The sequence below is a fragment of the Durio zibethinus genome, chromosome 4 (genome assembly GCF_047325235.1).
Source record: "Durio zibethinus cultivar Kanyao isolate XHJ-2024 chromosome 4, ASM4732523v1, whole genome shotgun sequence".
NCBI classification, from domain to species: domain Eukaryota; kingdom Viridiplantae; phylum Streptophyta; class Magnoliopsida; order Malvales; family Malvaceae; genus Durio; species Durio zibethinus.
This window is the reverse complement of record NC_143165.1, coordinates 12,823,506-12,840,120: the sequence shown is the minus strand read 5'-3', so window position 1 is coordinate 12,840,120 and position 16,615 is coordinate 12,823,506. Positions and strand designations below refer to the sequence as shown.

The 16,615-nt window shown below is 27.1% G+C and overlaps 1 protein-coding gene and 1 pseudogene across 1 annotated transcript; one reads left to right on the top strand and one right to left on the bottom strand.

Annotated features, from left to right (window-relative positions):
- The first annotated feature begins 8,032 nt into the window (after positions 1-8,032).
- On the top strand, positions 8,033-9,331 carry LOC149519183 (uncharacterized). The gene is made up of 5 exons (XM_089760224.1): positions 8,033-8,154; positions 8,344-8,491; positions 8,589-8,665; positions 8,866-9,027; positions 9,202-9,331. Exons 1-5 carry the CDS (start codon positions 8,033-8,035, stop codon positions 9,329-9,331), a joined length of 639 nt encoding a protein of 212 aa, XP_089616350.1.
- Positions 9,332-10,221: 890 nt separating this feature from the next.
- On the bottom strand, positions 10,222-10,989 carry LOC149519182 (disease resistance protein RPV1 pseudogene; annotated as a pseudogene).
- Between the last annotated feature and the right edge of the window lie 5,626 nt (positions 10,990-16,615).

Below are 16,615 nucleotides of genomic sequence, written 5' to 3'. Positions count from 1 at the left end.
TGAACGATTACAATATTGTACGAAATACGTGGACATAGAATCATTGCAAGCCTTGGCACTGTGACAATCTAAATCAACTTAATCCGAAACCTACCTTGTTTAATTAATGAGTCTAATAATTAGTCACACATGACAAAACTATTACTCTCTCTGTCCCAATTTTTTTCGTTTATCTTTTTTTTAGGTCTTAAAATTATGTTTTATTTTTTTTAATATCTAAAACTCTTATTTTTTTATATTTTAAAATTATATTTTAAAATCTTTTTACTTTTTAATAGTAAAAATCATGAAATTTTAATTTTATAAAAAAAAATTAATTCTAATATTAAATATATTAAAGTTAAAGCTTTTTTTTTTAAACTGTAAAAATTAATACAAAACAAACAAATTGGGACAGAAAGAGTAAAACAAGCAGTCAATGGTAGTATTGAGTTTGGATGGAAATTAAGGCGAATTGCCATTTGAATTGGGGAAAGGAAAAAACATGAGTGGAAGATTGTCTGCTGGGTATTGAAATCTCTTTAACACTTGCGAAAGTGCCTAGTGATGGTGTTTTGGGTCAAGATCTGCTATGATGGTCTTTCCAGGAAGAATACAAGAAGAAAGAATGGTAAATTATTATGGGTAAAAATTGATTAAGTGATGACTAAAAAGGACAAATTTTTTTCTGACATTGCTGTTTTGCTTTATTGTTGTGGTGTCTATTAAGTCCCACTTTGAACAACATGATGAAATTTATGAACGTGAGTAAAGGACAACCTGCCTTAACGGCAGTTAGCTAGTAACTTTGAAAGCAATGGAGCTTGCTGATGGTTACTGCTTAAAGTAGTGTCAGTCTAGTAGCTGTCAACAATTTCTCTATACATTGCCCAATCTTTTTCTTCAAAGGAATCTATATATAATAATTGTGAAAGCGCTTAATACTGCTACTTTGGGTCACAGATAACTGTGCTATGATGCTCTCTTCCAGGAAGAATCCAAGAAGATGATGTGGACTACTGTTTTTGGGTGAAGTAGACAATGCAGTGACCAAAAGAATCTAGTTTTAAACAGATCAGTTTCCAAAGAAAACAGAAAAAAACAAACAAGCCAGACAAATTCTCTTGACATTAATTCCCAATTTTTTTTCCAAACAAATCACTATGATACCTTTGAGTAGTATTTTTGGCTATGATGTTCTTTCCACGAAAAATTCCATGAAAAAGGAATGATAAACTGCTATGGGTAAAAATTGACTAAGTGATGATTGAGTGAGATAAAATTCTTTTCTGCTTTCAAACTTTATTGTTTTGCTTTAAAAGTACTTTACATATTATTTGATAGAAAAAAATTGTAAAATAAAAAGCTTATTAATTTAATAACTAAAATTTATAATAATTTTTTATTCTATAACTTAATCATTAAATTAATAAAATTTTCATTTTCATTCTTTCAACCAAAAAAATCTTAATTTATCGAATTGTATGCATCTTTGATTTGGGTATTTGGGAATTAGATAGCGAGTTAAGATATCTAGAGGTACTACTGCTGTTTTCAATTATAATGAAGAAAATAGATTCCTGCCATCGAAAGCATGATTGGTTTTTACAGGTGAATTTTGGTAACAAGTTAAGAATGAAAGGTTGTCACTTGGATCAAGCGGAAATAATTGTCTTTCTTGAAGTAAAAATTTTATATTTAAGTTCAATAGATAATTATTTATTAAAATTATTTTAAATATATAATTTTAAATTATTTATTTTAAATTATCAAATAATATATACCTTATTTTAATATAAAAATGAATAATTTATTTTAAAAAATGAAAGGTTAAGTTTTTCTTGAATTATTTTCCTGTATCATTAAAATATCGAGCTATACCAACAAAGCTAGATTTTCATTTTAGTGATTGGCAAACAAAAATCCACCCCAGCTTTACGGAGGGACCGGCGAAATTTCATTCGTGCACGATGGGGGTGCCCTACTACTGCCCCAAGGCTGAGCAACATTGCTGGGGTCAGTGTCACATTTTCCAATGTTATTTAAGCCATTCATTCATTCATGCCTCCCTCCTTGTCACCCGCAACAATATTTTATAACTTAAAAAGCAATGTTAAAGTGTAACGAGGAGTTTAATAAATATGATAAAATTTATATGAAGTTTTATAAGTAAATTTTTGTATTAAAAATGAGTTTAATAAAATTAAAAGTCAAAATTAAAATAGATAGATCAATAAAATTTAATATTAATATTAATAATATGTTAAAAAATTATTAAAAATATTATTTATAATTTAAATTTAATTGATATTTATTTAACAATAAAATTTTGTTAACATTTTGATTAAAAATATCTATTTAATAAATATATCAAAATTTATTAATTTTTTTAAAATTTACATGCTTGATCTATATGATGAGATCTTTTCATCTATTGATTTTGATTTTTAATTTTGATTTTGATTTACTTATTTTTAATAAAAAATTTCACGAATTTCACTTATAAAACTTAATATAACTCTTTTTCAAATAAATATTATATTATATATAAAAATATAAATTCCAAAAATATTAAAAGTAGTTGATTAAAATACTTTTAATAAATTTTATAAAAAATATTTTTAGTAAATTTTTAATTTAAAAAAATGAAAATAATTGATGAAAATATATTTAATAAATTTCTTCATAAATTTAATTTAAATGATATCTTGATTATTAGATTCATTCTTATTTATTATTAGACTTCACATAAAATATAGTTTTACACTTGAAGTAAAAATATAAAAAATATAATGAAACTGTCTAAAGCATATATGAGGAAATACGGTGATTGAATGTGTGCATGAGTGCTTTATTTGTTTTTATAAATTCGTTATTATGTTTTAGAGATAATTGAACATGTACCTATGTGTTTTATTTTTGATAATTCATATTTATATATCATAATCCGTATTTAAATAAAAATATAAAATATATATATTTTAATTTTATTAAATTTATATATAATTTTTATTAAAAATTTAAATTATTTTATTTTATTATTTTTATGTCTTATTTTAGATTATTGTTTTGCTTTATTTTTAACTTTATTGAAACGTAAAACACAACTTTAAAGCAATAAATAATGGTTTCAAGGACGACTTGCAGGCAAAATGTATTCCGACAGTTCCCATGTGAAAATGCTATGATTGCAGCCACATTTTCATGTTGAAATTTGTGAAACTCGTAAAGGACAACCTCCCTTAATGGACTGCTAGTAACAAGTGTCTAGTAGCTGTCAACAACTTCTCTTTACATTGCCCAATCTTTTCTTCAAGGGAATCTATATATATAACAACTGTTACCAAAAGAATAAGTTAAAGAATTACTTTAAAAAGCTTTTGGTAACAGTTGTTATATATAGATTCCCTTGAAGAAAAGATTGGGCAATGTAAAGAGAAGTTGTTGACAGCTACTAGACACTTGTTACTAGCATTGATGCCATTAAGGGAGGTTGTCCTTTACGAGTTTTCACAAATTTTCATTATTATTTAAGTTAAATATAATTTTCATTATTTAAGTTAAAATATATTATAAAATATTTTCGTTGCATTAATGTACCAAAAATAAAATGTGCATACAAAAAGTAAACCAGAATTTATAGATAACAATATACTGGCTCAAAAACCAAAAATTAATGTACCAAGGCAAATCAGGACAGCATGCAATACTGGCTCAAAATTTATAGTTAACAATGCATAATAAAAAAGTAAACCAAATCAGACCTATTAGGCCTGTACCAAAACCTTAAAATGGTAATGACAAGAAGAAGCATATACATACCAATCCAGCAGTTTTGTTTAGTGCCCAGTTAAAAGCAGGCTGATAATTTGCTTTTTCTGCTTTCGACCGTGGCTCAGCTTGAAGCTCCTCATTCCATCTCTTCATAACTAGTTTTGCTCCATCTATGAGATGCAGGAAAATCATGCAAACGCATAAACAAGAACAACTTTGATCAACCAAAGAGAAGCATAAAGCAATTTTATGAAAGAGAAGCAATGGCAGCAAAAAGTTTCCAATTTATGGCAACCTAGAGTTTTGTGGTCATGAGTAACATTAGGTTGATTACAGTATTAATATAATCTTCCATTCTCTCTTTTCTTTTTACTGCAATTCTTCAACTTCCAGAGAAATAAAGTTAAAACAAAAGAAAGAGATTAAGATAACCATGCATTACGTACAATCAAATTTAACTAACATTCATAGCTTAATCTTGGTGGCAGTCGAATTGCCTAAGTTAACCAAAGTTTGTTACTTTCTTATGATATAATAGAATTGCTTAATCTTAATGAATATTTAGATTATTATTGCATAACACATTACAGAACATGTCGAGTACTGTCTATCCTATTCCTTTGTTCTACCATTCCAAAGATAAAACTAAGCTATGTTTAAAGCAAGACGTACTAAAAACTATAATGTACAAGTTAGCATACATTCATTGCGAAGCAGAACTTGATTTATGCACCCAAACTTGTTTTTGCAAATTTAAAGACATACACTGAAAAAACTTGGTTAGAAAAAATATAGGAGATCAAATATTATTGTGTTTGCTAACCAAAGGATGAAGCATACATAATTAAAAAAATTCTATCTACTTTAATACGCGGAAGCAAAAGGCAATTAAGTTAGAATCCTTTAACTTTTCATCTCTATGACTTTATTATTGATCTAAAGTCACCCTTTATCAGTTTTTGTTAAAAAAAATACAAAATTTGGCATGTTTCTGCCATTAAAAGGAATATGTCAGTAAGTACCATGTTAAAGCCAAACAATGGGGGACGAAAGACTAGGAAAAGGCTAAGCCAACTTAAGTAAACTAGCATTTACCTGGAACTTATATGGTAAAAAAAAAAAAAAAACAATTTGTCTCCATTACAGATCAAAGGATTAATGTAGCTAATATATATATATATATATATTTATGTTGTTTAGTATATAATTTTTACTTTGTTGGTAGACATGTGCAAAATAAAAAAGTTGAACCAAAATTATGAGAAAAATTGAAGTCCCAAAACCAACACTCCAACAGTGTTATTTAGTGTAAGCAGTAAAATAATAGTTATACAAAACGATTCCTAGGCTCACGCAGTACATGTAAAGTATGCTGCACTTGAATTCTCAGTTAAAAAATTAAAAAATTGGTATTAATATCAATACCTTTACAGCTCGCTAATGATCTAAACATCCGCATAGATGTACATATTTTGATGTTTCTTTGCACTTGCAAGCCGCAATACTATCTCTACCTGAGGAAAACCATTGCACATTGAAGCGGTCGAGCTTCAATCTCTGGCGTCTGAAGTTTTTTTTTTTTAATAGGGTTTGAACGATTGGAATATTTGCCTCCAATAATGAAAATTAAAAGCAAGTAATATTATATTTAAAAACAAATATGATTTATGCTACTAATCTATTCTTTTGGCAACTAATGTTTATGTGTCGCTCATACTTTACCTCTAATTATTGGTTTTGTTGTATATGAAATAATAATAATGATAATTTATAATGATGAATTTACGATTTTAAATATTGATCCATAATTTATATAAACAAAGATTATGAAAAAGAACTAATGATGATTTATGATGATTTTTAAAGATTAATAAATGATTTAGTTTGATTACGATACTTAAATGATAGCATATGTTACAATGATTTATTAATCGACATATTTTGATATTGATTTATAAATTTATGAAATGCTTGACATAATGATAATTTTTAAGATATTTTAACATTATGATTTGGTGAATGTTTTAAATTATATATTTATATGTCCATATTAAAACAATTCTTAATCTAATAAAATATGTAAGCCTATACTTGCTAAGTTACGATTTGTTTATTCTTTTTCTTACTTTTTTTTATAAATAAATAAGCGATAAGCTTACATAATCTTGTAAGAAGTTAAAATATCAAATTAGAAAATTACTTTGGTATTGAAGATATTATTAGCTAGTGAGATCTTACAAAATAGTTTTATACTTTTATTAATTTATATTTAGATATATAAAAATTTATCATTGAATTAAATTTATGAATTTTATTTGAATAAATTATTTTTTTGAAAATTTTAAAATGATTTAAAATTTTTTTTTATTATTTTAAAATTTTATTTTAAGAAAGTATGATCATATTACATCTTCGTATCGAGATATAACAAGTTTTTTTTGAACCAATGATGACTAAGAGATACATGTAAATTAAGATTAAGAATCCAAGAATGGCAAGAGATACATGTAAATTAAGATTAAGAATCCAAAAATGGCAAAAATAGGTAAACTTGTTCAAGTGGCAAGAGAGACGACTTCTGTTTTATCTTGTGATGTCCATCCAATCTCGTTTTGTCAATAAAATTGTGGAAAGAGAATCTTATATATCGATACGTGGATTTTAACAACAAAAGGCTACCACGTGTCACCCATTTAATTTGTCTTGTTATAATCTATTGATTTTTATTTATTTTTTATTTTTATTAGTGGAGTCCACTGGCTTTTTTTTTTTTTTGGGTTTCAAAAGATGTGAGACTTTTTTTTTTTTTAAGGTGAGATCACACATTAATTTTTTAAATGTTTATTGTAGGGCCCATATTTTTAATTTTTTAAAATTGTGTGGTTTTTTTTTATGGTTATGTTTGAGTGGGATCCATATATTTTATTATATTTTATAATTTTTAAAAAGAAATAAAAATATATCTTTTAAATTTTTTTTCTATTTTGTGAGACCCGCACTAATTTTTTCTTCTACCTTTTTTAGTTCTTTTCAAAAAAATTAAAAAAATAAAATTTTCTGTTTTAATTTTTTTAAAACTCACTTGATAAGTACTACATAACATGTTTGTTTTTTCTTTTTTTTTATTTATTTTTTCCCTTTTATTTCTTATGTAATTGATAAATCATTTTTTAAATTTATATTTTTTTAAGACCCGTTTTATATTAAGGATATAAAACATGTCAAGTTACTTGAGTTTTTTTAATTTTTTTTGTTAACTTTTTATATTTAATAAATATTTTTAATATTTGAATTTCTTTAATATGGTTCATTTGATGTTATTATTAAAAATATATTTTTTATTTTTTATTTTATCTTTTTTATAATTTGATTATTTTTAAATAAAATTATATTAGGAGATGTGTTGGCATCACATCCGAGTTTTATTTTTTTCTTTTTTTGATCTTTTTTTTAGTTTTATTTTTTAATTTATGATATAAAATTTTCAATAAAAATTCATCATCATTATTGTCGAATGCAAACTTAACTTTCTTCTTTTTTTTAAAAAAAAATTTTCTTCTTTTTTTTTTTAAATTAGATCCTTTTTATAAAAAAAAAAATTAATGTGTATGCGTGGTGCTTTTTTTTTTTTTTTTGGCTTTTACCTTATTTTGTTTTTAATTTTTTTAATTAAAAACATTTCTCAATAAAAAGAAACTAATAAAAGAATTTTTGAAAAAAATGTTAGTGTGGGTATATATCATAAAATATCCATATTCCTGTGATTTAAAAAAAAAAAATTGAGCTCGAGTGGAGGGTTTTTTTTTTTTTTTTTAATTTCAAAACAACCGTATTGAGGGCCCGCTTCATCTTATCTTCGTAGCCTTTTCAGTACTGAAAGCTTATAGTTGCTTGCTTTAGGATAATTAGGCCATCCATGTTCTCCTGTAGAAAATTCTTTTTGATTGACACAAAGGAAATTGACTATAACTCTAGTTAGAGATAATAACTCTAGTTAGAGATACATGCATTTTACCGTCAAATAAAATATCCAAATGCTAGCCGTGTACAACTTACCTTTAATTAAATGCACACTTTTTATGGTTGTTGTGGTTGAGTTTGATTATAAATAGGAAGTTTCTTCTTTTTTTTTTTTTTCTTTTTCTTTTGATGTTTAAGATTTGATTTATAATTATTCAAATGAAAAGTTCATCACTTTACCAATCAACCACGCGATTTTTGCTATAAATAGAAGCTTCAGTTTCTATTAACTGGCAAAAACTTAACAAGATACAGAGAGATGGGAGATATTCAATTCATATCCACTGGCATTTTTCAAGCTGCCAACCCTAAGAAAGAAGTTGAAAGAATTGAGTTAGGTCCATGGGATCTCATGTTCCTTGCCATGGACTATTCCCCGAAGTGAGTTCTCCACTACAAGCCACAACTCCAACAAGATAAAAAGTTTAGGTGAAACCTTAGTCCACCACTTGCAAAACCTCCCTTTCACAAACTCTAGACTACTTTTTCCCCGTCGCAGGCTGCCTCGCAACCATTGAATTAAGTTGATAATGAAACCTCTTCGTTTTTCATTGACTGCAACAATTCTAGTGTCTTGTTTGTTTATGCTACAGCTAATGAGATAAATATTTCTGATATCATTGACCCTTTGGTTGTTCCTTCCTTTATCAGCTCATTTTTTCGGTTAAATGAAGTTAAAAATTATGAGGGTACTTCCAGTCCCTTACTTGCAATACAAGTGACAAAGCTTTCAAATGGCATCTTCATTAGCTGCAGTTACAATCATGTTGTGGTTGATGGCACATTAATTGTGCATTTCTTCAACTCCTGAGCAGAAATTTCCCGAGGCTCCACAAAATTGTCCAAGCCCCCATCTCTTCAACGTTGGTTTCCAAATGGTATTGAGGGTCCTGTTAGTATTTTGAACTCTTGTCTCACACAAATCCATGAATTCATTCCTCCACCATTTCAAGCAAGATTTTTTTTTTTTCATTTCACAAAGGAAAATATAGCAAATCTCAAAGCAAAGGCCAATGCTGAACTTGGCACAGACAAAATCTCCTCTCTCCATGCACTCTTGTCTCATATCTGGTGAGCTGTTATGCGCATCAGAAATCTTGATCCAGAAGAAGAGACTAATTTCTTTTTAGCAGTTGGTGCAAAATCAAGATTGCACCAGCTGCCTAACCAATATTCCGGAAACAAGATGCAAGGTGGACTTATAACCATGAAAATCAAGAAGCTACAAGAACATGGGCTTAGCAATGTAGCATGGCAAATGAACGAGTTTATTGCGTCATAGTCTGAGGAAAAGATGACGAATTTATAAATTATGGAAGGAAAGTCCTTTCCTATTGACATCAAGCCTAGCAAGTAGTATAAACAATCTTCTGGTCTTGGGTGGTTCACCTCGGTTTGATTATTATAGCATTGATTTTGGATGGGAAGGCTAATTGCAATTCGAAGTGGGTGTGGGAACAAGCATGATGGGAAGACAACAGTGTATGGTGGAGCTGAAGAAGGGAATATGGACATTGAAGCTTGCTTTTTACGTGAAACATTGCAGGCCAACAAATGATGAAGAGTTAATGCCACAAATTCCAATAATGCGGACATCATCTTTACCAATGTCTGTTTTCAAATGCAACCCATCCAAACGTCAATTAATTCCAATCAACTCATCATGAATAGCTGCATATGTTCGGTATAATTTTGCTGATATCTTTTTAACAATATCTCCAATAAATTCAATTTCATATCTCCAAGCATAGAAAGAGAAATTAAATTTAGTTTCTACTTAACAAATTAAACGCTAAAGGAAATGATAATGATAATAAATGAGCCTAGAAATTAAAGAGTCAAAAAATAAGAGCACAATAATCTTTTATCAAACAAATTAAGGAAACCTTTAGAGTAGATTTGGATATAGATTGAGTTACCTACTTGACCTACAGGCTGAGCTCATCTCAATCATGAATTTTTAAGTTTGAACTCTGACCTAAATTATTGTTTAATGAATGATAATTATTTTTATTTAAATTTAATTTAAAAATATATAAAATATTAATATAAAGATATTTTTTCAATATTTTAAAATTTTTTTAACTATAACCAGGTTTGCCTTGAGTAAGAGATTCTAAATAATAACCGCACTTAACTAGACTCATGGTTAAGTTTACTTAAAAACCTCTAGGCTATTGTTGTACTTATTATAGCTTTAGTAACTGATATCATTTCCAAATGTATTTCAAGTTTATAAGAAATTATTTATGATTTTATTTTTCATAACTGGCTAATACATAAGTAAATTATAACTTGCAATCTCATCAAAAAGAAATTTCTTAACACATTTTTTTCTTTTTATTATTTCAAACAAAACATGAAACATGGTGGTCACTTTATTTTTGAGAGACAAGATTTTATTCCTAACACAGTTTGAGATGAAAAACAGAGCAGGAATAAGAAAGAAGTCAATGTTTTTTAAATGAAATTCAACAATAAAACGCAATATTAAAAATGATTTTTAAAGTATATAACATGTAATGCAAAAAGGAAGAAAAATCAAATATGCGGAGATTAAAAACGAAAACTAGACAAGAAAATGAGTTACTTGTTATTTAAATGCCATCCTTTGATATTAGCCACTTCAGTTAAAGCAGTTCGCCACTTTTGGATCTTGTCTTTAGTTTCCTTGTATATCTCTTCATGTTTGGCAAAGGCTTCAGCAACTTTTCCTGTTTGTTTTCTCAAATCAGATGGAACCACATCATAAAAAATTGGGAAAATTTTATGCCCCTCTTTTTTTTTTTTTGTTTAACAATCTCAACAAGTTCTTCCAAGCAAAAATTTGAAAAAGCATATGTTTTTGAGAAAACGATTAGTGAACACTATGATTCTTGAATTGCTTTCAAGAGTTCTTGTAAGATTTCTTACCCAGGCTCAAGCCTTCGATCATCCATGAAAGTGACTATTCCCTTCTGTATTAAAGCATCATGTAGATGATCAGTGAATTTTGTGCGGGTATCTTCACCTCTAAAACTCAAGAAAACATCATATTTATGTGGAGAAGAAGAAGAAAAAGAAGAAGGAGAAGGAGAAGAGGAAGATGGTAACGATAACATAAGGATGAGGCGGAAGGGGAAGTTATCTCAAGTTGGTGTTTGAGACAGTTCCTTTTGCCTCTATTTATGAAGAAGTATTTTAGATCACAGATATGCTATAAAGTTCTTTCCAGGAAGAATCGAGGAAAATGAGTGGAGTTTACTACTATTTATGAAGAAGTAGACAGTGCAGTGACCAAAGAAGTGTTCTCTAAAGAAAATGAAAAAGACGCAACACATTTTTACAGCAATTCATAATGATTTCAAGGACATTAGGACTTCAGCAACACGACTTGGGATGGTCGAGGACCATGTTAGGTAAGCCCAAGAAAAAGAAAAAGACAAGTGCTTCCTTCAAAATACTTCAAAAATTTTTTGATTGTAGCGAGGTTGAAACATGCTTCAAGATATTCAAAACATTATTGAAACTGCCATTGCTTTATAATTTTTTTCTTCTTTTGGTTGGGAGAATTGATTTTGGATATTATTACAGTATTGATTGTGATTAACTTCGTTTTGATTATATTATTATAGTATTGATTTTGTATGGCTAAGGCCACTTCCACTCGCGCTTCAAAGTGGGACAGTCGAAGCTTGCTTTTTACCTAAAACATTACTGGCCATGACAGACGATAGAGAGAGTTCATAGCCATGACAGACCATGTCAGTAGTAGTTTATTTTTTCATTAAAGTGATGACTAAGAGAGACAAGTTCATTTCTGCTTTGTGGTGTTCATTAAGTCCCATTTTGAACAATAAAATTGTGAAAGAAGAATCCTATATATTGATACGCAGATTTCAACAACAAAAGACGACCATGTGTTACCCATTTAATTACCCATTTTATAATCTCCTGATTTATATATATATATATATATATATTGTTTATTACTAGTGGAATCATTAGCTTTTTTTTTTTTTTATCTTTTCAAAAAGTTTCAGACCCACTTTTTTGAAAGTGAGATCTTACATTAAACTTTTTAAATGTTTTTTAGGACCTATTTTTTTATTTTTTAAAATTTTTTTAAAAGTGTGAAGTTTTTTTTGGGTAGATTTTTTGTGTGGGACTCACATTTTTTTTATATTTTATAATTTTTGAAAAGAAATCAATATATTTTTAAAAGATTTTTTCATTTTGTGAGACCTATCTATAAAAATTTTCTATTTCTTCCTTTTTATTTTTTTAATTAAAAATTTTTGTTTTAATTTTTTTAAATCTCACTTGTTATTAAGAGTAATACACTATATGTTCATTTTTTTCCTTTTTATTATTTTTTGTAATTGATAAATCATTTTTTTATTTATATTTTTTGCTTGAGACACATATTATATCAAGGGTATACAACATATCAAGTCATTTGATTTTTTTTTTTCATTTTTTTGTTAACTTTATATATATAATAAATATTTTTAATATATTTTGAATTTTTTTAGTATGGACTCATCAATTATTATTAAAAATATATGTTTTTATCTTTTTTTTTACTTTTTCTTTTTCTTTAATTTGATAATTAAAAAAAATTATATTAGTAGATGTGCTGGCATTACATTCGAATTTTTTTCTTTTTTTGGTCTTTTTTCTTTTTTCTTTTTAGTTTTTTTTTAATTCATAATATAAAGTTTTTGATAAAAGTTCATTATTGTTGATGTCACGTATGAACTTAACTTTCTTCCTTTTTCTAAAGGTTTTTTCTTCTTTTTTTTTTAAAAAAAAATTAGATCTTTTTGTATAGAAAACAATGAATGTATATGCGTGATGTCTATTTTCCTTTTTTGTATTTTATTTTTTAATTATAAACACTTGTCAGCAAAAGAAATTGGTAAAAAATTCCAAAAAAAAAGTCAATATAAGTATACATGATAAAACACTCATATTTGATGGATTTCAGTTTATCTGATTTAATATATGTGTTTTTTTTTAAATTGAGATTGAATTGGGTTTTTTTCAAAAATTTGGATCAAGAAAAATACGAGTTTAGGGAGTTTCATCTTATTCGAATATATATAAATATATGTTGTATTATTTCATTTAATTATATATTTATAGTTATATTTATATTTATATATTAATAAAATTATTATTTAATACCTCAAGCTAATGATCCACATGTCATTCCATTCATCTTTTTTTTTTTACTTTTATTTGTCACTTCCTTTATTTTTTGTTAAAAATATTTGGCTTTTTAAAATTATATCAATTTAAAAAAATAATTAAATATAGAGATAATAAAATAATTCATACGCGTAGATTTTTATTCAGCTTAATCCAATATGTGCTTTTTTTAAAAAAAATTTAGGATCCAATCAATATTTTTCTATTTTTAAAATTGAGATCAAATCGAATGAAAGTTAAGGATCTTCTGTCATGCTCCAAATATATATATATATATATATATATAATTTTTTTTAATTATTGATGTCATTTTAAATTTATATATTATTATATTACCAATTTAATATCTTTATTTAATAAAAATACTATATTATGGAAGTTCGTCATCGCATCAAGATTTATTTTTTATTTTTTTTCAATCTTTTTTTTTAAATTCTAGACATAATCTTATTTTTATTATTTCATTTAATTTATATTTATATGTATATTATATTAATAAAAGTATTATTTAGTACCTTAATTTAATAAATCTACTTTTGATTTTTGATTTTTGATTTTATTTTTTATTAAATTAATTTTTTTAGAAAAGAGGCCAATTGAGGTATCTACCTCGCAACTCCATTTAGCCTTTTTTTTCTTTTGTTTTTGTTTTTATTTTTTAAATGGATAAATTTTGCAACAAATGATATCGATTGATAGAGATATTAAAACAATTTATATCAACAAGTTCAATCCATCCTAGTTAGATAAAAGTGTGAATTTTTTTAGATTGAGGTTAAGTTGGAACAAGTCATTTAAAAAAAAAAAAAAGGAGTTGGAATGGAAGCATGTTTAAAGTGTTTTGTCCTGATTAATTTTGAGATATATATATATATAAGTATATATATTTTATTATTAATTTTGTTATATATATTATATTAATAAAAGTGATTATTTGATACTTTAATTTTATATTAGAATGAGGCTACTAGTCGAACAGAAGATAAGGGTTACATCGTTAGGAGTTACCTTTAAAATCTTGAGAAAGCTAAATGTTACATAGTGGGAGTTACCTCTAAAATCTTAATATCTTGCGTGATTTTGATTTATTAAGATTTTGATTTTGTGTGATATGATTCTAATTCTATCTATACTTTGCGTTAGACTTGATGGGGACATTAAATTTTAAAGGGAGAATTTGTTATATCTCAATCCCACATCGAGGATGTTCTATAGATCTACTATAATATTTAAGTAGAGGTTTAAACTCAAATTTGTAAAGTGGTTCTTATGAGACAAAATCATAATCTTCAGATAAAAGTAAATAATAGCTCGCAAGTTAAGTGTGAGTCTCTACAATTATTATAATATTGATTTTGGATGAGGGAATAAGGCCACTTGCGCGTCAAAGTGGAGCAGGGAACAAGCATGATGGAAAGATAATAGTCCATGGTGGAGCAGAAGAAAGAAGTTCGGATTGCAAACATTGAAGCTTGCTTAATTACTTAAAACATTGCAGGCCGTGACAGATGATGGAGAGCTCATGGATGCTGTCACTAACTCACCATATGAGTTTCATTAGTGAAACTCCTTGGTATGATCAAATCTTTTGATTACTCTATCGAATTGTCTTTCTGAAATCAACAGTCACTTCTTTTCAAATCAAAATTCATATTAAGAAACAGAAAGATTAGTTCATTCCAAAATCTGTGTAAGTAATAACGGTAGTTATTCATTTCTCAAATAAAAAAAGCAAAAATATTTCGAATTAACAGCAACAAATTCTTCTCTCTTCGAGCAATCTTATTTCTTTGATGATTTGCTGTATTTATAAAACAATAATCTTAACCAATACAGGGATCATCTTCTAATATGTGTCAATTTGCTTTATTTTTCTCCTCACGCTTATCACCTCTAACAATTTAAATAAACTACTGATGATAAAACAAAAGAAAGCTGCAATTTTTAGAATGGAATTACCAAACCCATATTTGCCACTGATCCAACATCCCCTAGTTGTTATATCAATGGTTTAAGGATTAATGGTAAACCTAAGCAATTTGCACATTTCAGTGACAAAATGGTACTTCGTTAAATATTAATTGTAGACACCCAATTTGGTCCAGGCCCGAATCAATTGGGCCTGGTCCAAATGGGTAAGCCCAATTTCGTTTTATATTTTTATTATTTTTATTTTATATTTTATGTATATATTTTTCTTTATATCCTATGTATTTATTATTTATTTATTATTACTATTTATTAATATTTTTTTCCCTTTCTTTATTTTATTTTATTTTTTTTCTTCTTTTTCATTTTATTTTATATATATTTTTATTTATCTCATATTTATCTGTTATTTTTATTTTTTTATTTATCTTATAATATTATTGTTGATTTATCGTATTATTATGTTTCTAATTATCTTTTTTTTATCTGATTTTTATTTTGGAAGGCTGGGATTGAATTCTGTTGAAGAATCCTATTGAGAATGGGGATTCAATCAGAGTCCAGATTGGATTCAAAGATTGAATCCCCGTCCAAAAAAGAATAGGGATTGATCAGAAACTCTTCTGATCAATCCATATAAATAGATACAGAATACAAAAGCAAAGCACACAGAAAAAAAAAACAGTGAGCAAAAGCTACTGATTTGAGAGAAAAGAGGTGTGTAAAAAATTCTTGAAGGCTAAGAAAAGGTTTAGAAGTGTTCTGGGAATTAGCAAAAATTTTTTGGAGATTTTTGGAGTTTTTTTCTGGGAATTTCTAGAAAATTTCAGATTCCGGTTGAATTTTCCAACGAAAGTTGTATTTTTCGACAATGATTCCGGCCAACTTTGAAGTTTCCGACGAGCTGCCCAGTTTTCGGTGAAGGATCCCAGAAACCGACCAATTTTTCGATGAACTTTCGATGAAAAACCTAGATTTTAGTGAAATTTTTCAGAATTCAGTAAACATTCAATCGGAGTTTTTCGATCGTTTAGAGAGAAGCGAGAGGAAAAAGAAAGAAGAGAGAGAAAGGAGAGAAGCTTTCTGTCAAAAAACAGAAGGAAGAACCTTATATACCCTCCCAAAACGACGTCGTTTTTGCCTTAAGTGACCCAAAGGATCCGTGCATTTTACCTAGATCCGACCCGACCTGAGCGTCGACCCGCTTCCTGACCCGCGCGTGTCTTCCCCCTTCCGAGCTGATAGCCGAGTCGAGCCGAGATCTCAAGCCGCTTTTTCGAGCCGTTTTCTCTTCCTTGAGCCGAACCGTACTCCGAGTCACTCCAGGTTTTTTTTTTATATTTGTTTATTTTTTTATTTATTTTTTTATTTATTAGATTCGGTTTATTTAATATTCTTTTTATCTTTATTTTATTTTTATTTTTGTTTTACTTTTCTTTATTTTATTTTATTTTATTTTATTTTATTTTATTTTATTATTCTATTTTCTTTAAATAAAAATAAAAAAAATATTTTTGGGGAAAAGTTGAAAGTATCAATTTTTCTTAAAAATAAATTTTAAAAAAAAAGGTTTTTGAGGAAAAGTTGAAAGTATCAATTTTTCTTAAAAATAAATTTTAAAAAAAAAGGTTTTTGAGGAAAAGTTGAAAGTATCAATTTTCCTTGAAAATCAAAGTTTCCAAAGAATATTTTTGGGGAAAAGTTGAAAGTATCAATTTTT

Coding starts and splice junctions, on each gene's coding strand:
- LOC149519183 (XM_089760224.1), top strand. CDS start 8,033: ATGGGAGATATTCAATTCATATCCACTGGCATTTTTCAAGCTGCCAAC. Junction 8,666..8,865: donor CAAATGGTATTGAGGGTCCT/GTTAGTATTTTG, acceptor TATGCGCATCAG/AAATCTTGATCCAGAAGAAG. Junction 9,028..9,201: donor GGGCTTAGCAATGTAGCATG/GCAAATGAACGA, acceptor TTGGATGGGAAG/GCTAATTGCAATTCGAAGTG.